Genomic DNA, 24225 nt, shown 5'->3' on the forward strand with positions numbered 1-24225 from the left:
TTTCACAGCAGAGTGCCCTGTGCGTCGTTGACCAAATGTCCCTCTTGCGCTTCCATCCAGCTCTCAACCAGTTGACACTGGTATAAATGGCACACACCGCGCCCGTGGCCTCATTTCCGTTTTTCTGCATGCACAGCGTGCTTCGAATGGTTGAGAATGGCCTCAGTGATTTTTTTTTTCAACTGCATTTTCGTTCTTATCTTTGAAGAATATCTATTCCGAAGACTAGGTTTAAAAGGTGTACCGACTGCGGGTCGAAGATGCACATCACCGATCCTCATTGAATATGCCTTTGGTGTCTTGGAACCGGCCACAAGGTTGATGATTTCAGCTCTCGCCAGTCAATGACTGTTGTGGCCTTGAAGGAGAAGTTTGCACGGGGTAGACCCCCATCTCAGTCTCCTTCTACCATATCTAAGATGAGGTCCTCTGATGAGAAATGCTTGAAGGATATTTCACCTCAGTGGGAGGAGCGGTAAATCTATTCAAAGCGCTCTCGACCAAGAAGTGGTTCTCTGCACTCGTCATTGTCGCCTCCCATAGGAAGTTGAAGAGGCGTTGTCGATCCAGCTCACCCGATAGGAAAGGGGTACGTTTCCCTGGTAAGTCTGCATCAAAAGCCAAATGGGAGGATTTTCACCTCCCAAATGATGACCGTGTTAAGGCGGCTTCTCCGGCGCTGTCAACAAAAAAACAAGGTTTCGGACCCCATCGCCACTTGTACGGCCGACAGGAATTTGGTTGATGATGCTTGACGATGCTGCTGCTCGCTTGTCTTTGAGCCCTGGCAGGGAAGCAGCCAATCTTCCTCGAGAAGGGTCAAGTCTCGAAGGTTCGAGGCGCATTGAAGCCTAAGCCTCTAAGTCCACTCCCTCACAGGAGTTCACGTTGAGTCCCTTGACGCCTGTCTAAGAGTTTCAAACCCCTAGCCAAGAAGGACTTTTTTTAAAAATCCATGAGCTCAATTGTTGAGGAGGATGAAGATGCTCCTCCGTTTGGCCTGGAGTTTGCAACTCGAAATGTGCCTGAGATGTCTGAGGAATCCAGGTTACAGAACCTTGCAGACTCAGGATGCTAGTGGGCTAGATAGCTTACCTGAATTTGATTTTGCCACACCCAGATCCTTCTTCACAAGCAGATTCTTCGTATAGAACGCTCATGGGTAAAGTGACCGAGTAACTAGGCTGGGAAGACCTGATGCTGCATTTGAGCAGAATGACCTTACTGACATCGTTGATAAAGGTCCTCCAAATGACCCTGTCCTACCGTTCCATACGGCTCTGAACTGCAAAGTCCTGGAAAACTGGAAGAAACCGGACACTACTCCGGCTGTCAATAAGGACATCACAACAGAATACAGGCCTTCCGGATACAGACAAGGTTTGACGCCCTAGGAAAAAGGTGTTCTCGGCAAGTGACATGACTTTGAAGTCCATTAATGCCACGTGTGCCTTGGCGAAGTACATGTTTACTTTGTGGGGGGATGGCTTCAATGACCGCAAAGCACAGTCCCGAAGGTGACAAAAGGGAGGGTTTCCTTAACATCACTAAGGATGACAAAGATGCTATGTGCCAGTCTTTACAGTCTGGCTTGGACTTGGCTGGTGTCATCGAACGATGGCAGTGAATACTATTTCACAAAGGTTTGCTTGGCTGCGCAGATCAGGATTTGCTCCAGACGTCCAGGCAAGATTTATTGATATGCCCTCTGATGGCTCCCAACTATTTGGCTCTAAGGCCAAAGGCAGCGGTAACATCGCTGGGTGCAACAACTCGTCAACCGCCGCAGGCACACACAGCCTCACAGAATTGGTCGGTCCTTTCGATACTTCACTTTTGGTGGAAGGACAATACGCCAGATTTCTCAAAGGGGACAGACGGTTTCCTTGTGGTAGACGAGGACGTAGAGGTAAGCTTTCCCACGCAGCTGCAACCTCTTTGCCTTCTGCAACAGCCACAACACCTAAGCCTCTGAGGCTTTGATCCAGGCAGATTGACACAACAATTGGAAGAATCCCAAATGATTACTTCTGATGCTTGGGCACTACAAACAGTAGCCCCTGGTCACTGCCTCCTATTCATAAAAAGGCCTCCGGACTCTCCACCGAGCAGTCAATCTTTTCGGGATCCGGATCCACTCCTTTTGCATAGGATTCTCTTCCTGTTGGAGAAGGGTGCAATAGAATGGGTGTTCCTGTAGCAGAGAGAGGAACCAGGGATGGTAATCCTCATACTCTAATTCCCAAAAAAGACTGGGGACTGCGACCCATTTATGCTTGAACAAGTTCCTCCGGGAAGGACAAGTTCTAGGTGCTAACTCGATCGGGAATCTCCAGGCCCTTCAAGTGGATCTGTTCGCGTCCAGTATCAGCGGGAAGTGCTATCTGTTCTGCTCCAGGGAATTTCCTCTGAGAGGAGCTCTTAGGGAAGCGTTTGTGGTGGACTGGAAATGGCCACTCCTGCACACATTCCACCCAGTCCCCGCCATTCCTCATGTTGCCAGGAGATTGTTTAAGTTTGGGGATTCAAATCACTCCGGACTGGGCCAGGAGGACGTGGTACCCAAACTTCTCGACGTGTCCGTCTTCCCTCAGATTAGTCTTTCTCAAAGAGCAGATTTGCTCACTCAGGAAGGAGGTCCCATTTGCCACCCAGAAATCAGAACCCTAAACCTTTACGCCTGGTTTCTGAGCAGATGAGATCCAGAGATTGGGGTCTACCATAAGTCGTAATGGAGGTGTTGCTTTTGACCAGCAGGCCATCAACTAAAGCTCTGTATTGCTGCTTTTGGAATAGGTTTTGCATCTGGTTTAGTGCTAATGCCATTGATCCTTTTTCTTGTGATACACCTTTAGTGTTCTTTCTTATTAGATTTCTCCCATCAAGGGCTGCAGGTTTGCACTGCGAAAGGATATCTGGTGGCGTTGTCCATCTTAATTTATCTTAATTTAGTTTAAAAATTCTTGATGCGAGATCGCCATTTGAGCCTCTCCATTCGTGTCATTTGAGGAAGCTGACTCTCGACTGTCTTTTTGACATCAGTCACTTCTGCTCACAGGGTAAGTGAGCTTAAGGGTTTGTCTAGTAAACCAGCTTGCATTATCATTTATAAGGAGAAGGTGGTTTTGCCCTCGTTTATGCCTAAAGTGGTGTCTGAATTTCACCTAGCGTAAAAGATCGTACTACCTATCTTTTTTATCCACCGCCACATCCTGGATGAAGAGAGGCTACACAGTTTGGATCCTAAAATGGCGTTTTTACATCAACCGTTTTGCTAAGATCAGATGGGGCGAACAGCTCTTTGTTGGATATACTGGTCATAGGATGGGTCGGGCTGTTAAGGAACAGACCCTATCCGGTGGATTATATTATGTATCACTGAATTCTACAACTTGGCGGGCAAAGATGTCCCTGATGGTTTGAGGCTACATTCCACTAGAGGTGTGGATACTTCCTTGGCAGTGCGGAACGTTTGCAGTGCTGCAACTTGGTCTTTACTGCTTACCTTTAACGGGCATTGCTGCCTGGATTTTTTATCGGGTCAGGTGGCAAAATTTGGAAAAGCTGTTATACACTGCATAAATCAAATAAATTCTCTTTTCCCACCTCCTTCTACATACTGCTATGGGAGTCTATCAAAGATAAGGAATGTGTGGGAGGACACAATCCATTAGAAGAAAAAAATGACTTATCCCTGGTAATGTTCTTTCTGATGGTTGTTCCTCCCACATATTCCTAATCGTCCTTCCCAACCAACCCCTCGATTTTTGGCTGAATTGGCATTGTTTTCAAACTTCCTCTTTCAAAGCCTGGTGACCTTCCAGACGTCTGTGCATAAAAGGGGGAGGAGGCAAACAAGAACTGAGGCAACAGGCGCAGTGCATGCTATTTACACCGGTGTTGACGTCCTGGTCGAGAGCGGGGTGGAAGTTGCTGAGGGACTTTAAGTTGACGACACACGACAACCTCTATTAAAGTTTCCAAAGCTGCTAGCAGGATATTGGATATATCAAAGATGAGGAATATGTGGAAGGAACATCCATAAGAAAGAACATTACAAGGGGGTAAATAATTGTTCTCTTCCGATGGTGTTCTGTCATCTATTTCAGTGTTCCACGTGTTGCCTTGGGGAATGGATTGTACATGTTGCCTAATGTTTCTGATGTATTTTTTTTTTTTTTTGCTGTGATGGGTAATCACTGGTCAAAACCTTACTGGGATTATTTGAGGTTTGCTCTCTTGGTTCAATTCCGGGAAAACATTTGCGCCCCTCCACTTTATAAATTCACCAACTGTGCTAGACTATTGTATTGTCAATATGGCCCTTAGAAGCCCTTGAAGATGGCTAGTTGGGCCCTGCTACCTTATTTGACCGCACATTGGGAAAAAACTGATTTCCCCCGTTAAAAAGGGTATATCCTCCCTTGCTTTTTATTCACTTGTATTTCCCCCCCTCCCCCCACCGTATTCTTACAACATTCGTGCCAACACTTTTCGACGCTGTATTTTCAGGCCAGCCTAAAAGATGCTTCTTTTTACAATTTCGCTCCCTTTCCGCTCAGACCGACTTAACTAAATATATCCTTTCACCTGCAGATCCGCCAGAGCACCAGGGCACCACTCCGGTGGTGATAGTGTGCGGTACAAATATCCTTTAACATGAACACATCTCTACGCAGTTAAGTGTTCTAAAAAGGGGCATGTTTCAAATAATTTGGTCAAAATCGAAGCATTTGATTGTCAAAGTGTGAAGTATCAGGATTAAATTATCCCCACGTTACCCTTCATTAAAATAAAAAAAACACCACCTGGTTCTGTCATCCTTGCCTGTGCCCATCACTGCAGCCCATTTCTCTCGGCGCTGTGTCATGGCTCCCATGCACTCGGAAGTAAGTTAAGTACGTCACGCTTTTTCCATGTGCGCCGTCAGGTCTCGGAAAGGCAAGCAGGCTGACATGTGCCCAAAGGCAGCCTTGTGCAGGAGTTGGGACAAACACGCTATTTATAGCCAGGCTCTCTGGCATTCACTGTAACCGGAGATTCAGCAGAACAAAGGTTTCCATTCTGAAAGACGGGGCTTCCTCCGAGCTGAGTGTGCGCCTCGACGTGCATAGCCACTGTCCCACCGTTTACTCTATAGGGCGCAGTTCTCGATGCTTGTGAGGGACCGTGCAACTTTAGATACCGTTTTGGCTTTTAAAACCCTCAAAGTACCGTGGACACTACAGCACATGCATACGGCACGCTCCTTGAACATGATCAACACCAGCCCCCCAGCCCCCACCCAACAGATTGTTTAGGTTAGTTGCAACCATGAATAGGCAATGGTTTGAACAGCCACGTTGAGTTTAATCCATGTTTTAACCTGGGAGGGACTCTTTTGTGTGAGCAGAAGAAGCCAGTTATAGTGCTCGCTGCAAAGCAAGAGTGGAATTGTGTGATCTGATATTCTCTGATCCTTACTGAAGCCAGTGATTGAATAGCCAACAGTACTAATTCCCTGCCCGCCCAATGCGCCCCCCCCATGCCCCCAGCCCACCTCGCCCTCAAGTGGAACACTGCTTGTATAAAGTTGGAGACGTCACCCTCCCCCATATGGCTGCATCTTCATGTATCAGACTATCCTATTGATTGGATCTTGAAGAGGCATGAGCTTATGTTGGTATAGATGATACATCTAGAGGTTATCTTGGACAATTAAGGGTTGTTCTGCATCTGTCCTTTCCAAGGCGGTAGGCGATCCTACAGTAGCCTATGCTTATATTGGTACTTCCACAACAGGTGAACTTGCTGACATCCTGACTGTTATAGTCAACAATTGTATAGTATTTCCCCAAGTTTTAATCTTGCGGGTGGGCGGGGGGAGCTAATGGTTTCTTACACCATCTATGGAGGTTTGTTCCCAGGCCTGGCTGTGTCAGTGCCATGTTCTCAATCTGATGACCGCTTCTTGTCTCCACAGGCAGTACTACTGGTATGACGAACGAGGGAAGAAGATAAAGTGCACGGCCCCGCAGTATGTCGATTTCGTCATGAGCTCGATTCAGAAGCTGGTGACGGACGAAGATATTTTTCCCACAAAATACGGTAAGATACTTTGGTGATTTCCCTGGGTGGGCCAGATGGAAAACAACCATCCCACTATTATTTCAAATCATAAATGTGTGTGTGGTGTGTGTTTGTGTGTGTCTGTGCCTGTGTCTGTGTATCTCTTTAAATTCACATGCTTTGCATATTCTGTTAAATGGCTTGTGCAGAGTATTACATGTTCTTTGCTTGGGGGCATTCCTGTCACAATATTCCTATCCTAAATGTACTGATACCCATGATGCTCTGTGTCACTGTCCTCTGTTTCTTTTCTGCCATTGGTGTGGTTGCTGGAGTCAAAAAGTGGAAAATTCGATTGAGCCCTAGAACAGCTTGGTATCAACTGTCGGTTCACACTACGTAGAAATCGCAAAACATTAAACGTTGGGTGTCCTACACCATTGTGGTGGTGAAGGTAGGTGCCACAGAGTTCTTGTATACCCTTTAGAAGAGGTTATTGAAGGTCATTTTGGCAAAGGGGACGTTTTAGACCCTGAAGAAGCCATTGAACGACTGTGCTGGCACCATTCCCTGCAGCCAGACCCCCTCTCCAGCTATCGACACCAGGCTCAGGAGCTGCCCATCGAGATACTAATGCTGCTTTCCATGCAAGTCTTCGTGCCATATACGAAAACAAGGCACTCAGTGGGAGGCCTCCAAACCTTCCAGCAATGGGGTCCCGGTTGGCAGACACTATTTCTGCACCAATGCCATGGTACTGATGGTTGAGTGTAGATTCTCTGACATGGCGCCGCCATCCAAGCATGGTAGGCAGGAATAGTGAAATACTAAATCCGCTGCTGAATAGGCAACCGCACCACCGTAAGCATAGAGCATGCACATAAACAGGGATCTAACCATCCATATGTCGAACAAAACACTTAAACGTTTGAAGCCAGATAGGACTAAAATGTCTAAAAGCGCATCTAGTGGGCTAGATGCCCAAAGCAGTGAGGAGTTACAGGATTACCAAATCGGAAAGGAACTAAAAACAACCTCCACTACTACACCAGTCAAAACCAGTCATTCCCATCCTTAAACTTCAACACTCAATGACCAACTTGTTGCAGGTGCTTTAAGGACTTAAAGCCGTGGTTATCATGCCGACATGACTAACTTGTCTATTTTCAGAAAGGAGCATCATGCAACAAGCATTATAGGTATCTCAAGAAATCTCCCAACAGACATAATTCAAGAATCCTGTGGAGCAGAAAAAGAAGGAATTGCGCTAATAGTCTAAGAGGATACATTACTTTCAAAGATCTTTAGTCAAAGGAAAAACTAGACAAATAAAACTAAGTTACTCGCAATACACACAATTATATTGCAATATCTAAATGTTAGACTCCCCCCTCCTGAGGAACCAAATGATTGATTTGGAGAAACACGTGTCGTGGGATTGTTTTTTTTTTAATTTATTTATTTATTTATTTATTTATTTATTTTTTAATTCAATAGCCTGACTTGAGCGTTATTGAAGAGTTAGCTATGCAAAGCAATTCACATCGGAAGAACAGATGGACGAGGACTTCACTGCTAGACTACGCTGTAGGACTTTGTATGGAGGGGTAAAAAGACTGCCCATTTTCAAAGTAAAACAAAGGAAAGATAAGGTGCATCCGAAGTAGGGCATGGATGTTTCTACTCGCATACAATCAAACCGATGAAACTCATTCAAAAATATCTTTGACTCAGTCAATGTCAAAACTTGAGTGACATGCCCTGTGTCAAGTTGGCGTCAAAACACTCCACTGCGAAGCAGTCCAAGGAGTCGTGGGCAGAAAGTTCGACTTCGATTAAAACAACCACTGATGAGACACACACAAACACCAGGCATCATCCCAGACAGTAGCAATGTCTAAAGCAGAGGGCAGTCTATAGATTCCAGGAGGAGTGGGAGGGGGGCTTTCATTGACATGTCTGATTCAGAGGAGGAACAGGAAGGAACGGCTCCACACACATCCTCTGAGGTTAAGTGGATCAATGGAAGGTTACAAACTACTATGGATAAAATCTTCTTTATGGAGTTCTTTGAGAAACAAAGGAAAAAAAAGAATATTTTGGTAGAAAGTCTACCTCCTAAAAAGATTAAGTTCATTAGACCTCAAGCATGAGGAAGGGTTCATAGACCAGGACAATTACTGTAAGGAAGATGTAATTGTAGATGATCAAGATATTGAACCAGAAGATTACCCTCTACCATCCCCAGATGTGGTAGAGCCACACATCTTCTATTGATGATCAGTTTTTGCATAACGGGCTGTTAAGTAGAGCAGCTAATACTTTTGTCAATGAGACCATAGAATTGTAAGAGGGGAATGATTTTATTGAGGCTATTCTACAGGAGATGGAAACATGTAGCACATGATGTCCTATTCTAAAGGCAGTTAAAAAGAACTCCTGTGTTGGTAAATCCAGTTCCCACTAAAGCAATCAACCTCTGGGTTGAGAGAAAATGCAAAGTGGACCCCGTGAGTCAATATACATAAATCCACAAGTGGATGCCAGATGTTGTCCTGGCGGCCCGCCATGCATACTCAATCCGCAGACTACTCAGTTTACACAAACACACATCAGCTCACCTGGCCTCCTTTGCTCTGACTGGTGCACGTAGGCTTCTTGTATACAGCTCTTGACAGTTTAAAGGTAGCCTGTACTTTACCAAACAAATGTACTAGATGTGAAAGCCGCCGATGCCACGAAATATGCACTGTATTCCCATCCATTACATTCTACGTCGGCTGCACACCTAGAGGACCCATACTGGTAGCCCATCTCGAAGCTCTATGATGGTAACCTATCCATTGCAATTAGAAGATCTATGTTGGCCACTGTAACGTATAATGATATATGCAGATGTCCTTGATACTGCATTAGAAGATGCCTGTTATGGAACTTGGAAGATATAGAGTTGGACAATAAGGGTAGCCGGTGTAATGTGCTAGAAAATCCTATGACCCTAGATCTTAAGACAGTCTGTCTGCCATGCTTGGAAGGCGTTATAAGATAGCCGATCTATTTGCAGTTAGATGCCTTTGAGAGTAGCCCGGCTATAGTGCATAGAAGAGCATATGAGCGAAGCTTGCCTTTTTCACACACTGTCGTATCACACAGCAAGATCTAAGATAAGCTCCATCTGAACGTAAGGTATGTATAAACGCACAATTTTGGTGGACATTTTCCATGGTTATCCATCCACACATGTTAGAATGGAGCTACGACTACTACAAATTCGGTCTAGCTGGACATGTAATGGCTTTTCCCGTTACACCATACTTGCCTCAACACCTCTGCTATTAGAATACAGACCACCTACGACAATTTTCAGTCTATCTGGTCACATGCCTAGTCTCTTGCACTAGCGCTTTTGTCATGACCTCCCTCAGCACCCATCCACATGTCTGTCCTCTTGGGTTGCTTACTGGATCCTGGTCAGCCCACCTAATTCCTAATCTTGGCCAAATGCACACACGCATTCTAAGCATTTTCCCATACCTGGACTTCAGTCCCTGAGGGCATTCCTACCACACAGCGCTTTGAGGCTATACAAATGGGGGGAAAAGGCGCTATATAAATGACTTACTACTACTACATTAAGGGTCATTGAATGCCAGATTCATTCATAGTTCCCACAACTCGCAAAAGTGTCAACCTAATATGCCTTCCAGAGACACATTGCGAATCGCACTGCGCTTCTGGCAAGATGGAACACAGTATAGTGGGATCAAATGGAAGACTTCCTAAAAGAAGGGGCAGATCCCTGAAGGTAAGCCATGTGGAAAACAATAGAGGGAAAGCAATCTCCCAATACAGTGATTCAAAATCCAGCAGAAACGCTTGGAAGACCGATGGCAAAGTCATCAAAATGCATCCATGATTACAAGGCTCTGGTTTCAGGCCGGAGATGCAAGCTAGGCTGCTAGAAATGCCCATAGAGGATGCAAAGCTTTTCGGCATAGCCATGGATCATTGGCATGAAAAAGCAAAAAAGGAACGCAAGACCATCAAAAGCTTCAGACAACCTTTAAGCAGACCCTACCAACAGAGAGAATTGTCAAACCGGAGGACTTTTCATCCCCAACAATTTAGCCAATCGACATCTCAAGCCACGTACCTGCCTAATAATGGCACGTAGTAATCCAGACACAGTTCACAATACACAGCCAAATGAGGGGCTCCAAGCCAGTATACATGTGTTAAGAGGTCTGACTCCAAGAGGGGCAGCCTCGGACACAAGGAAATGACTTTCCCACACAGCTTCCCCCCTGGTCTCTTCACAGAAACGGGGTGGGAGGTGCGCATAACATTGTATACCCACACATGGGAGGGAATAGCTTCAAAGAAATAGGTGTTGTCCACAGTTAAAAATGGATATTGCGTCAAGTTCTTCAAACATTGTACGATCATACGCCAAGACGCAGAACACTACCAGCAGATCATCTCCTATTACTGCAAGAGAAAATTAAAGCCCTGTTGATTAAGGCAACTGTTGCAGAGAAATGTGCTAATTACTCTCTACCTTGGAGACCCGCAGCAATTTTGCTGGATTTTGAGGACTTGAATGTTTAACCTGGAGAGAGTGAGACCCTTTTTCCCACTCTCTAATGTATTTTAATATGATTTTGAACATTGGTTGTGGAGTCTGACAACTCCATAGGCATCATCTTTTACATTGTGTCACACAGCACCTTCAATGCAGTGGCACAGGGAAGTCTTTCAGATTTCCCAAAGGTTTAAATACCTTCTCTTGGATAAACTACTTTTTTCAAGAGCAGTGAAGTGAAATTGACTTTGCTTACACTTGTAAATTTCTAGACCCAGCTCTCACAATCTTACGATAGGGTTCTAGAGGGGTTACTTAGTATCCCCTTTGTCAAGCTTCTCATTTAACGATTTATGTTACCCTTTCCTCACTGAATGACTGGTGGCAGTGGTTTACTTTTAACAGTGGTGTGCATTTACCACGGGCTACGTTTACAGCAGCAGTAAAGAACCTAAGGGTGCAATTTTTGTCAAAATGGCCCTGGTCGTCGTCTTTCGCCATTTCTTTGTGGAAAGGTCCTTCTTGAGATTTACTCTGTGTGCCAAACCAGGTTTGGTGCCTTTGTTTATTTTGCATTTGGCGGGATTCACGAGTGAAGCCCGCCTCTGGCTCCAGGGTGTCTGGCAGGGGCAGGAAGCGAGGGAGGTGCTCACAACTCCCTGTGCTTTGTCTCCTAGGAGACAGGAATGCACTCTTAGGTGATTGGCTGGCTGGCTGGCTGTCTGGCAAGGACAGCCACCCTGCTTGGGTGACTGACAGCTAGGCTGGAATGAATGGGAGAAACCTGCATAAAAGGTGAGTCTTTTAGGCAGAGTCGACCAACGGACGATGGAATCCGAAGAACTTGAAGAGGGCGACTGCTGCATCTGCTGGACCGTTGGTTTGTCCGGTGAAGCCCTGCTGCTGTGCTGAAACTCCAAATTCGTATGGACAGAGAAGCCCCTGCAAGGATGACTTCTCCCTTTGAGTTGGTGGGACCAATCAACTCCAAAGTAAGCCACCTGGACATCCTCTCAGAGCTGGTTGAAATTCCACTGCAGTCGCTGCTGGATCTGAATAACCACGGAAGGGAACACCAGATTGTGCACTGGCCAAGAGCTCCAGGAAGATCCTCCGGACTCCCAGAAAGCAAGATTGACCGAACCTGAGCCTGTTAAACAGAGTGCGGGACCCCAGATGCAAGGAAAGCTCATCTCGACAGCCAGGAACTGCAGTGTTGTTGCTATTTGCGGTAGACTCGAGGACCTGAAACACCGAAGTGCCAATTCTTTGAAGATTGCCGGTTGCGGGCAGTGACCGTCCCATTGTAGTGCAACGGTCCCCAGAAGTCCTCCCTCTTGTCCCCATGACTGAGGCCCAGGAACACCAGGATCTGCAGAGCTGCACAGGAACAGAAGTCATCGGCTGCATTTGTCTTCAACCTAAGGGTACTGTAAAGTCTGAGAGAACTTGCCTCTTGTTGTGCCACCTTGCTTGTCCTCGTTGGAGACTTGTCTCTGTTGCCTCTGTAGAGTTGCTGACCGCTTCTTTACCTCACAAGCTTAATCAGCTTGTGGCCCTACTTTGAATTTCTTCTTATAAAACTTATAAAACATTGTGCAAGACTTTTACTTACCTGCAAGAAGTGCTTCAGTTCACCTTGACTTTTGCTAACTGAACATTGGCTGGCCTGGCTCCCTGAATGACTCTTCTCTCCTCTGGCCAGGTGGTGTCTTCCTTCCAGGAAGGGGTTAACTAACTTTGCATTGGGGGTTACTAAAAGTACTTGCATGCTTCAGAATATTTGTGTGATATGTTGTGGTGTTCTATATAACCTTTTTCCTTTGACATATTCCTAAATCTGATTCTAAATACAACAGTGATCTATTAATGTCCCCAGCACCCTAACTATTGAAGTCTCTTGAGGGTGTAGGTAGTGTCTGTGGGACATCCCAAATGGGTATTTACTGTTTTGGATTCTTAAGAGAAGTGTATTCTTGAAGTGTATTTGTGTTACTGTTTTATTGCCCCTTCTGAAGAAGGCTTATTCTAACTGACTGAGGAATAAATAAATGACTAATTGTTTAAACCAGAAACCTTGGGTGTAAGATTCGCAGTGACAAGTATTCAAATAAATTCTGTGTAACACCCCTACAGCTCACATTGACCCCTCTGGAGATAAACCTAACTGCTCAACACGCTACCAACCTGTGCAGTACAGACTTATACCAAAGGTTGGGTTCCTATTGCCACGAGGTCAGGGTTGTTGTAGTGCACCCCACGGGTACTGCATACAATCTTTGCCCACGAGGTCAGGGTTGTTGTAGTGCACCCCACGGGTACTGCATACAATCTTTGCCCAACGGCAACCATCAAGGAAGTGTCTTGGCTCCAGATGAGCAGAATTTGTTTCCCTCTATTTTCTGGATCCCAAAAAAGACAAGACAAAAGGGCTGATTCTAGATTCAAGACCGGCAAGCCAGTATGTCATACCCCAAAAATTCAGGATGAACATGCTCTAGAAGATAATACTGCTACTAAAAAAGATGAATTAAATGGTTGTTACATATGAAAATGCTTACACTCCCATTTCAATGTTACCAGGTCATCGACGCAATCTACGCTTCAAAATGGATTTGTCATTTCCAGTTCAAAGTAGTCCCTTTTAGAATTGCCTCGGCAGCTCGTTTATTCACCAAGGCGCTTGTAGTCGAGGCAGCACACATAAGACGCAAAGCAATCCCGGTTTACCCTTCTCTAGACGACTGGATAATAACTGGGAAGAACACCAAACAGTGTCAGATTCACACACAGGAGACTGTCAATCTCCCAACAAATTGTGCTTGTCCATCACTGAAAAGAAAATCTGGCCTATTTCCAAGTCAAAATAAACAGTTTCTTGGGGCAATTCTAGACACCAGATCGGTTATGGCTTACCAATCTCTCGAAAGGTTACAGGCTATACTATTGCAAATCCCAGGTTAAACAGCCAGATCAGTCAGAAAATGTATGAAGCTACTCTGCATGATGGGATCATGCATTTACATGATCCCACATGCAAAAGTCAATATGCATCCTGTGAGAAACCAGAAGGTGTCTCGCCCGCTAGTCTCCGTGGAGCTCTCCGTCAGGTGGCCAGGGCACAGCCATCGCCTTTGGATCCAGCCCCTGGGAGTGGACCAGTGCTGGGAGGATCACCTAGGTGAGGGGTCCTCGGGAAGTGGGAGTGGGGCACCGGATGGTGAGACGCGGTATCCCTCTGTTCTCTGTAACTCCTTTAACCCATCCTACCCAACGGGATATTTAGAAGTTTACCCCCCCCCCTTCCCCCTTTTCCTGCACAAACACTTTTACACAGGCAGCCTGCTCTGGGAGAAAACCGACTCTCACCAGAGCAGTGAACCTGACCTGTCCCAATACTATGGTAAAACGAGGTCAGGCAAGTATCGGCAATCACTCTCACCTGACACGGATAAAAGACGGAGCATGAGAACACACTACGAGCAAGGCAAAACACACAAAGGTACAGAATTTTCAAGTTGGCAGCTCAACGAGTGGAGGAAGACAGTGAGGCATGAGAGGTTCATGAGAGGGGCAACACCCTTGACCTTGTTGGCAGGAAGCAGTTACTTTAAAGAAACCTTCAAGGCAGAAACCATAAGAGCAAGAAACCAGGCTGAAGAATCCTGCATTGTCGGAGGTCCTCCCGCATTTCTGACCGAGGCAGGGAGCAGCAGTAGAGACTGTGATATCGTCCTTGGCACCAAGAACAAAAACGACCGAGAACAACACAGCTGGTGAGTCGGAGACCGATGCCAGACCGGTCTGTGTCAAAGTCCAGGTTGCAAGCAGCAACATTGTAAAAAGAGCGTTGGAACGAACATTGTTACTTGCGTTTGATGAAGACGCAAGTGAATCTAAATTGCTGGTGAATTTTTTAACATTAAAAGGAAAGATAAAATACCGTTGACAGAGGTCCAGCACTGTGAATGTGCTCAGTTGAAGGTCTCTGTACAGTATCCTGACAAGAGAAACAAAAGTAGAAGATTGATGTGAAGTGTAAATTGTGTGAAGTGAATCGAAGTGGTCATGTGACGGTTTAAGCAAAACCCATTGCACATTTGAAATTCTTCGATTCTGCGACCAAGAGATCTGAGCCCAGCCGAGGGGGATCCGAGCCCGAACAAGGGAGACCAAATTGCGAACATTGTAGAAAACAGGATCTGTGCCCAGCCGAGGGGCATCCATGGTCCGAGCCCGAACGAGGGAGACCAAATTGTGAACATTGTAGAAAAGTGGTGTGAGCCTGGACAAGGGGGACTAGTCTTGAACTTGTGAATGTTAAAGCCCTGACCAAGGAAAGGAACTTTTATGTTTTGTTTATTATATCAGGCACTCTGCAATAAGAAACTGTCATTGTGAGAGAGACTTTGGTGGAAGGCCCTGCTACCTATGTGTTGAACTGTTACCTCGTGTCCAAGAAGCCAGAGGGTGCGCAAAGCCTGCACGTGCCGCCTTTCCCCGGGCGAGGGAAGCCAACTGCTCAACTAAACTGACATATAATTTCTTGAACACTTTTCTTTTACATACATTGTTATCCCACCCTAATTTGCATTTAGAAGTAAGGATTGCCAATATGTTTTTTAGTATAAGCCCTTTTATTTTGACAGACTCAACTAGGATGGTCGTAGCTTGCTGACATTTTTAGATTTAGGTTTAGATAGACATTCTACCAACCCATTGAAGTTCCATAAACACCCTTGAACTGTGATCACTTGTCTGTCTTCACTGCTTGATGCCATCCCTTCCTTGCAATCCCTTACAGCAGTGGGTAACATACCATCAGTCTCCTAAGGGTGAATTAGGACAATCTAGTATTAATCCCTAAGGATCTAGTATTGGCCCTCAATTGGTGCACAAAGAAAATATGACCAAGGGGGAAGAGCGTTTGTCAGCACAACAGTACAAGTAATCATCGGAACAGATGGCATTGGCAACACCTCACCACAACAAGCAAAAAACATTAATGTAGCAGAACTACTATGAGTCATGATGGCGTTCTCTTTCCAGAAATGTTTAAGAAAAATGTTTTTAACATTACATAGAACACAACAGCTATGTTTTTTTATCAATAGGTAAGGCTGACCACTCAATAGAGTTGCACAGGCTCGCTCAAAATATTTGGCAGTGATGCCACAAAAGATACAAACATAAAATGCAACGTGTTCCAGGGAGCAAAACACTGTGACCAATGGCCTGAGCAGAGAATTAGTGCAGCAACACAAGTGGGAATAGAAGAACCGCACACTCAAAACAGGTTTTTTCACTATGGGGCCAGCCAACAGTCACTCTTTCTGCAACTGCAAAGAACGCGAAATGCCCATCTGGTGTACAGAAAAATAGCATCAGTCCCTTGCCTGCTCACCAACTGACATATTAATTTATCTACGCCTTTTGACTGGACTAGTATTTATTTCATGTAAAGTGCTTTTAGAAGCAATGTCAACATACACATCTCTACACACTGTTTCTTGGTGGAGAATTGCAGTTATCAATGCATTTATGGAAGGGGTTACATGTATTTACCCACTAGTGGCACATCTACCACTGAGCTGGACTCTAAATATTGTGTTAAGCAAACTTAAAATCTGCCTTTTATTGAACCCATGTCTGAAGCTGCTCTAAAGGACCTTAGATGCAAGCTGCCATTCCTTTTTGCCATCAATTCCATCAGAAGGGTAAGTGAATTACAGGCTTTCTGTCAGAACCATTTGTCTCCATACACCGAAACAGTGGTTTTAAGGACAACCTCTAGGTGTTCACTAAAATAAATGTAGACATCCCATCTGCATCAATCCATAGACCTGCCAGATGTTTTCCAAAAACTGGTGAAAGGGCACTTCATACACTTGATGTACGAAGGGCTGTCATGTACTGCCTTAACAAAGTTGTTTACAGTCTGAGCAGTTCTTTGTCAATAGCAACAGGAAGAAAAGGAGATCCATTCACCGGAGCTATTATGATGGATCGTCAAATGCAAACAGTGTTAAACAATCATTAAAAATCTTTAACCTCAAAGGCACATTCAACATGTAGTACAGGAGTAATACTCACTTCGAATGGATTGTGTCCTCCAACGTATTCCTCATCTTAGATATATTCGTCCAGCTTTAGCTACGTCAGAAATGTTTTCGCGCCAGAGGGCGCCGTGCGTCGGTGTCGAGTCGAAGGCCTCAGTCGAGGGTGACGTCATCGGGTATACAAGTAGGACGTGCAGCACCCGTTGGCCTCAGTTCAGTTTTTCTGCAGTACGTGTTGCTTTGGAGACTCGGCAAGCCTCAATAAGGGAAAACTACAGGTAGGTCGAAAACCCGACCGAAAAGCCTCAAGCTTCGAGTCGAGATCCCATGAGGAGAAATCTCCTCGACGCGAAAGGCGAAAACATAGGTCCCGAAATGGTTCACACCACTCTTCGACGAAAAAGTCTAAAAAGAGACGCCACCGGTCCCCTTCCACCTCGTCTTCGGATGAATCCCGCCAAGAAAATCAAATGCCCCACAAAACATTCTTCCGAAGAATGGGAAGCATTTAGAATTAAAATGATAGGGGTTTTTGAAAAGGCTAAGCCTTGGTCTACGCCTTCCTCCAAAGCCGGCCGAAAGCGTTACCATTCCGACACTCGCGCACCCTCGAGCCCGGGTAATCAAAGGAGGAAAGATCGGGAACCTTCCAGGACCCCGAGTGATAAAGATCCCTCGAATCAAGTCGACCGTTCAAGGTGATCGACGCCGTCCGGAACACGACACACCTCGAAGGACGAGCCTTCGAAGAGTGTCTCAACGCACTTGAAGCCACCTCCGTCGACAACTGCTGTTTCGTCGATGTCGACCCCGGAGCCTTTGGTGCCAAAAGTTTCAAAGGCTCCAGTTCAGCCAGAAACTGACAAAATGGCACCAAAAGAAAAAACTGCAAAGACTACAAAAAGCCTTCACCCTCCACTGTAACAGCTCCTCCAGAAAAAATGTATAAACCTGTACCAAGGAAGGAATATTTTAAATCCTCGACTTCAATTTTTGAAGAACAAGAAAGGTCTGAGGAGGAGGATGTTCCTTTTGGCCTAGAGTATGGCACCCCTAATGTACCAGAATGTCTAATTTCTGAGGACAACAGAATGAGGGATTTAGTGGAAACCTTGCATAACGGAAGTGGAATTGACACATCACCTGACACAGATTTTGGCAGAGCAGAACGAGGGGAACATGCCTGTTCCTCATACAGACAACTGATGACCAAGGTGGTGGATTATTTAGTATGGGCTAGACTACCAACTCAGTTCATCCAGGATGACTTGACTGACATATTGGATCATGGCCCCGCCGAAGATCCAATTTTATCCTTCCATGTAGCCTTACAGAATAGGGTGGCCAAAAATTGGGGGACCCCGAGCTCAATTCCTCCTGTGAATAAGTCCCTCACTTGAAAATACCGCCTTTCCAGTAGCGACTCCGGCTATCTGTTCAAACACCCTACTCCTGAGATTCTGGTGGTCCAGGCAGCCACAGCTTCTAATAAGGTGGTGTATCCTTCCGGATAGGGACGACAAGCGTGTGAATGGTTGGGCACGCAAGGTATTTTCAGCTGGCAGTATGGCATTAAAATCGGCCAACTCCACATGTGCCTTGGCAACATTTTTGTACACTCTGTGGGAGTGTGTTGCAATGGCGGCGGAGCACATACCAGAAGGAGAAGAAAGGGAAGGATTCCTAGCCATCATTGGAGATGGAAAGGAAGCCATGCAGGAATCTCTTCAATCTGGATTGGACACTGCAGATAGCGTGAGCAGGTCCATGACCTTTAGCACAGTAATATGCAGATTTGCATGGTTGCAAAAGTCTGGTTTCAAACCAGACGTGCAAAACTGTCTTTCGAACATGCCTTTTGACGGTTCTCACCTTTTCAGCAACAAGGCTGACGAGAGCCCTGAGAGGTTGCATACCTCAAAAGCAGCAGCCAAATCTTTAGGGTCTGCTATTAGGCAACCTCAGCCTTTTCGTGCATCAGGACAATCTTAGAGGGGACGATCTTATCGTTATTACTCCTCATATGGAAAGGCGAGAGGAATAGCCAGTCAAAGAGGCCAGAGAAAAAACACTTTTGGTGGACGAGGTAAACGTGCTAAGCCAGCCCCAACTGCAGCCTCTTTGCCATCAGCAGCTGCAGCAACCGCCACAAAACCACTTTGATGACTTGCATCACAAGACACCTGTAGGAGGCAGACTGTCCCAGCATCTGAAACAATGGCAAGCCATTACTTCAGATGTTTGGGCTCGGGCTCTAGAAATAATAGCCCAAGGTTACTGCCTTCCTTTTCTAACGCAACCTCAAAGCAATCCACCGATGAGACGCTCTTTGAAGCCTCCAGACCCGCTCCTAGAGCAGGAAGTTTTACCCCTGCTAGAGAAAGGTGCTATAGAACCAGTACCTGTAGTGGAGTGGAACAAGGGATAGTACTCCCCATATTTTTTGATCCTCAAAAAGGACAGAGGACTGAGATCCATCTTGGACTTGAGAGGCTTGAACAAGCTCCTCAGGAAGGACAAGTTCAAGATGGTTACTCTTTCTCAGATCCTTCAGGCCCTTCAACTTCAGGTTTGGTTGCTGTCTTTGGACCTTCAGGATACTTATTTTAATGTGTCAATCCATCTCAAGCACAGAAAATACCTGAGGTTCACGGTTGGTGACTCGCATTATCAGTTTTTGAGTCCTACCATTCGGGAAAACCTCCGCCCGAGGGTCTTCACCAAGTTGATGGCAGTGGTGGCAGTGCACATCAGGAGAGGGGGTGGGGGGGTTCACGTCTATCCCTACCTGGACGATTGGTTGATCAGGGCGCATTCTGTCAAGCAAGCCCTGAATCATCCGAAAGTCGCCTGCCACTTCCTCCACAGACTGGGCTTCTCCCTCAATTTCAAGAAGTCCCAAATGACACCTTCCCAACAGCTCCAGTACATAGGGGCTGTACTAGACACATCCTTGGGAAAGAGCTTGCCTCCCAAGTCGAGGGCTCAAGACCTTCTTCAGATGGTTTCCAAAATGCCCAAAATTTCCAGGCCTATGACTTCTTGAGGTTGCTTGGCCTCATGGCATCCTGCATTTTCCTAGTGCCAGAAGCACGCCTGAGGATGAGATCCCTTCAATGGGCTCTAAAGACTCAATGGTCCCAATTCTCAGGACAAATAACGGATCTCCTTCGGATTCCGAACAAGGTTCAGCAGGATCTTCTGTGGTAGACTTGCACAAAGAACATCCTAAAAGGAGAACACATTTGGCAACCATGGCCGGAGATTACAGTAGTGATGGACGCCTCACTTATGGTGTGGGGAGCTCATGCTAGCAATCTGCGGTCGTTAGTTTCTATCGGATTCTAAACTACACATCAACCTTTTAGTGCTGAGAGCAATCAGACTAGCGCTGAAGGCTTTTCTGCCATCTGTCAGGGGAAAAAATGTCTTGATAATGACGGACGACACAGTGGCCATGCATTACCTAAACAAAAGAGGTGGTGTAGGGTCACTACCTCTGTGCAGAGAGGCAATTCAGCTCTGGTATTGGGCAATTGAGGAAGGAATCTCCTTATCGGCAGTTCATCTAGACGGGGAGGAGAATAGGACGGTGGATGCTCTGAGCAGGCGGAGTACTGTGTCCCACGAGTGGGAACTGGCTCAGGAAGTCCTTCAGGAGATCTTCACTCTTTGGGGAACCCCTCAAGTAGACCTGTTTGTGACCGGAATCAACCAGAAGTGCGAAAGGTATTGCTTAAGGAAATTTCCCCCGAGAGGAGCCCTAGGGGACGCGTTTGTGGTTGAGTGAAACTTCCCACTGCTATACGCGCTCGCTCAGATCCCCGTCATTCATCAAGTCATCAGGAGGCTAAGACGGTTCAAAAACCACATGATCCTAATTTCCCTGGATTGGGCCAGGAGAACGTGGTACCCGCACCTTCTAGATATGTCCATCTGTCCTCCGTTACTTCTTCCTCAGAGTGAGGACCTTCTCTCACAAAAGGATTTACCAACACCAAATTAACAGTGAGAATTGCACTTATTCAATACCTTGACTTAATTTTTAAGATCTAAAGAAAGAGGTACAAAATTCAAGCAAGGCAACATGGGAAACTTGGAGAGTGGTTAACTGATTGACGCAAGCTAAAAATGGAACAGATCTTGCTGTCTTTGTGACCGATGCATTACTTAAGAGATGCTGTTAATTTGTCTTCAGTTTTAATTTCTGAATGAATTCTAAATTTCTGTATCAGTTTGATTCTATGCCTTTCTCCCTCTTTATTTATTTATTTTAAATGTGTTTATTATTTTCCAATGCAAACAGTACATTCAACAGTATGCAACATCCCCTCCCTCTCCCCCTGGGGCATTGTCTGTCTGTAGGGGATCCATCTATCAATTGAATATATCCGTTATTTTGATATTGTGGGGACACCACTGTTTCATAAAGTCTGACTGTAAATAGTCTTGGACCGTTCCCCATTTCTTTGCAAATGCATCACCTGTCCCTTGGATTGTGTGGGTGACTTTTTCCATTGCCATTTGAGCCCATACCTTCTGGAGCCATGTGTATGTCATAGGGGTGTCTCTCTTTTTCCAGTATTGGGCAATTGATGTCCATGCTGCTATGAACAGGCCTACGAAGCTTCTCCATTGTGGCTTTTTGTAGTTCTTGGCTGTTTTGTCTTTCATTCCACATAGCCATACCCTTTCACCCAGTTGCTCCACCTCCGGAAACATTTTCCCCATCTCCACTTTTACCTCCTCCCAGAATGGTTTGATCCCCTTGCACTCCCACCACGTGTCTCTCCATGTTCCCACCTCATCGCACCCTCTCCAGCAACGATTTGATGTTTGGGGGAACATTGTGTGCAGCCTTTCTGGGGTATAGTGCCATTGGGTAACTATTTTGATCCACATTTCCCTTGTCTGTGCTGAACGGGTCATTTTGGGAATCTGTGTCCACAAGTCCCGCCACTGTTGTTTTGTTGGTTCCTCCCCCAGGGTGTTCCCCCCATTTGATTATATATGTCCATTTTATTTCTTCGTCATAGGAGTTTATGAAGGAGTATAGTGTCGAGACCCATTTCTTCACCCCTGAGTTAGAGGTGACATACGTCTCGAACGGTGTGAGGTTTCTCGTAGCTGCCCTAGTTATTTCCGCCGACTTCAGCCAATGTCTGAGTTGATCATATTTGTCTCCCTTAGTGAGGTGTAGAAGGGACTTGCATGCCTCAAATCATCTGATCTTTGTCCATGAACATTTCCCCTATTTTCGTGTATCCCGCCTCCCATTTCTCAAACGCCCCTTGCTCCATTCCTGGTGGGAATTGGGGGTTCCTACAGATGGGTGTAAAAGGGCCTACCTCCGTGGTCATTATGCCCTTACTATGTCCCAGGCCTCCAGTGTGGTCTTCATAATTTCGCTTATACCAAGGTTGGGTGTCTGTGTTTCGGTTTCCAGAGCAGTTCCACCAGAGTTGTTCTAGCAACTACCGGTCTTGTTTCGCCCATATTGGTTGCAGATCTTCCCCCATCCAGTCCCGAAGCACCCTTAGTTGCGCCGCCTGATAGTATTTTTGTTAGTGGGGAAGGGTCATCCTCCAAGCCCCCCCCCCAGGTCGGTGCTGTGAGGATCGCCCTGGCTACCCTCTGGGGTTTTCTTTTCCATATGAAGGATGAGACTGCCTTGGATAATGCTTTGAAGAAGGATCTGGGTACCCCTACCGGGAGCACCTGAAAGTAGTACAGTAACTTCGGGAGGATAGTCATCTTGACTGATTGTATTCTGCCCCACCACGATATCAGCAATGGGTTCCATCTTTCCATGTCTCTACTTATGTGTGTTAGTAGGTGGGGGTAATTCTTTTCATACAGCTGCCCTACCTTGTGTGTCAACGTTATTCCCAGGTACCTTATCCCATTTTCTGCTATCTTAAGGTTGAGTGTTATTGCTTCCCTTTCTATTGCTTCTTGATCTCCCGCCAGTATCAGAATTTCTGATTTTCTCCTATTAATTTTAAGTCCGGAGATAGCCCGTGCATTTCTAACTCCCCGATCATTGCCGCCATTGTCCTCCCCGGGTCTTCAAGGGCTATTAACTTGTCCGCGTAGGCAATTACCTTGTGCTGCATTCCCGCCATTTCGATCCCCTTAATATGGTTGGACTCACTTATCTTCATTAGAAGAGGTTCTAGGAAAATAGCATATAATAACTGAGAGAGCGGGCATCCCTGCTTAGTTCCCCTTGAGATAGCTACCGTTCCTGTGACTTCGCCGTTGATGGCTAGTCTGCTTGTCGGAGAGTTATAGTTGGCTCTAATCATTGCTATATATTGTTCCCCAAATCCCATGCATTTTAAGATCTTAAATAGCATTGACCACTCCACCCGGTCAAATGCTTTCTCAGCATCTACCAATAGCAGGATCGCCGGAGTGTGCGTGATACTCGTATTTTCCACTAGGTGTGTGTCGCCTAATATTGTCGTGTCTTTGTCTACACGGAATAAAGCCTGATTGATCGAGGTTTATTAGGTTGGGGAGAAGCAGAGATAGTCTTGCTGCTAGGACCCCCTTATTTATTTTAACAAGCTAACTTTGTATGACGAAATATGTAATGCAAATAATGTAGAAGTATTTGATGTAAAGTTTTGAAAGGTTCATTATTTGAACCAACCAGAAATAAAAAATAAAGAGGTCCAGGTTCTCCATCCAGAGGTCAGGACTCTCAACGTTCATGCTTGGTATCTGAAAGGCTGAGATACAAGGATTGGGACCTTCCGGATGACGTCATGGAGGTGTTGTTTTCGGCGAGAAGGCCAGCAACAAAATCTTTGTAGCATTGCCACTGGAAGAAGTTTTGCAACTGGTGCAGGGAAAAGAATGTTGATTCATTTCTGTGTCCTATTCCAGAAGTATTATCCTTCCTATTATCATTTGCAAATAGAGGTCTCAATGTTGGGACCATGAAAGGTTATCTTGCATCGCTTTCCATCTTCATGCGCTCTTCGGAAGAATGTTCCTATTTTAAAATTCCTTTGATAGTACAATTCTTAAAGGGACTCACCAATGTGTTTCCTCCCTCTTCTTTCCAAGTCCCAGTTTGGGACCTTAATCTGGTTCTAAAGCTTTTAATGTGTGCCCCTTTTGAACCTTTGCGCACATGCCATTTAAGATTACTAACATTGAAAATGGTTTTCTTGGTTGCTTTAACATCTGCACAAAGAATGAGCGAGTTGCAGGCACTATCTTCTGGGCCACCCTATACTGTGTTCCACAAGGACAGAGTTGTATTGAGGGTTAAACCCTCGTTCTTACCTAAAGTTGTCTGATTTCCATTTAAATCAGAAGATCATTCTGCCCGCGTTCTATCCTCCACCTCATCCCAGCAAGGAAGAGGAAAGATTGCACAGGCTGGACCCGAGAAGAGCTCTAAGCTTTTACATTTCTAGGCTCTCCAAGCTTAGAGTGGATAATCAACTTTTCATTGGCTACACCGGAAGGAAGTTGGGTCAATCGATGTCAAAACAAGCCCTAACACGCTGGATTGTGCTT

At 45.7% G+C, this 24225-nt stretch overlaps 1 protein-coding gene across 4 annotated transcripts in view; it reads left to right on the forward strand.

Annotated features, from left to right (window-relative positions):
* Window positions 1–24225, forward strand: part of MOB2 (MOB kinase activator 2) — a 644864-nt gene that overhangs the window by 568037 nt on the left and 52602 nt on the right. For all 4 annotated transcript variants that reach the window (XM_069623962.1, XM_069623963.1, XM_069623961.1 and 1 more), the window contains exon 4: window positions 5963–6087. In XM_069623962.1, coding sequence (XP_069480063.1) covers window positions 5963–6087 — 125 coding nt within the window. The remainder of the gene's footprint in view (window positions 1–5962; window positions 6088–24225) is intronic.

Source organism: Ambystoma mexicanum, chromosome 11 (assembly GCF_040938575.1).
Source record: "Ambystoma mexicanum isolate Mex_15411 chromosome 11, UKY_AmexF1_1, whole genome shotgun sequence".
Taxonomy (NCBI): domain Eukaryota; kingdom Metazoa; phylum Chordata; class Amphibia; order Caudata; family Ambystomatidae; genus Ambystoma; species Ambystoma mexicanum.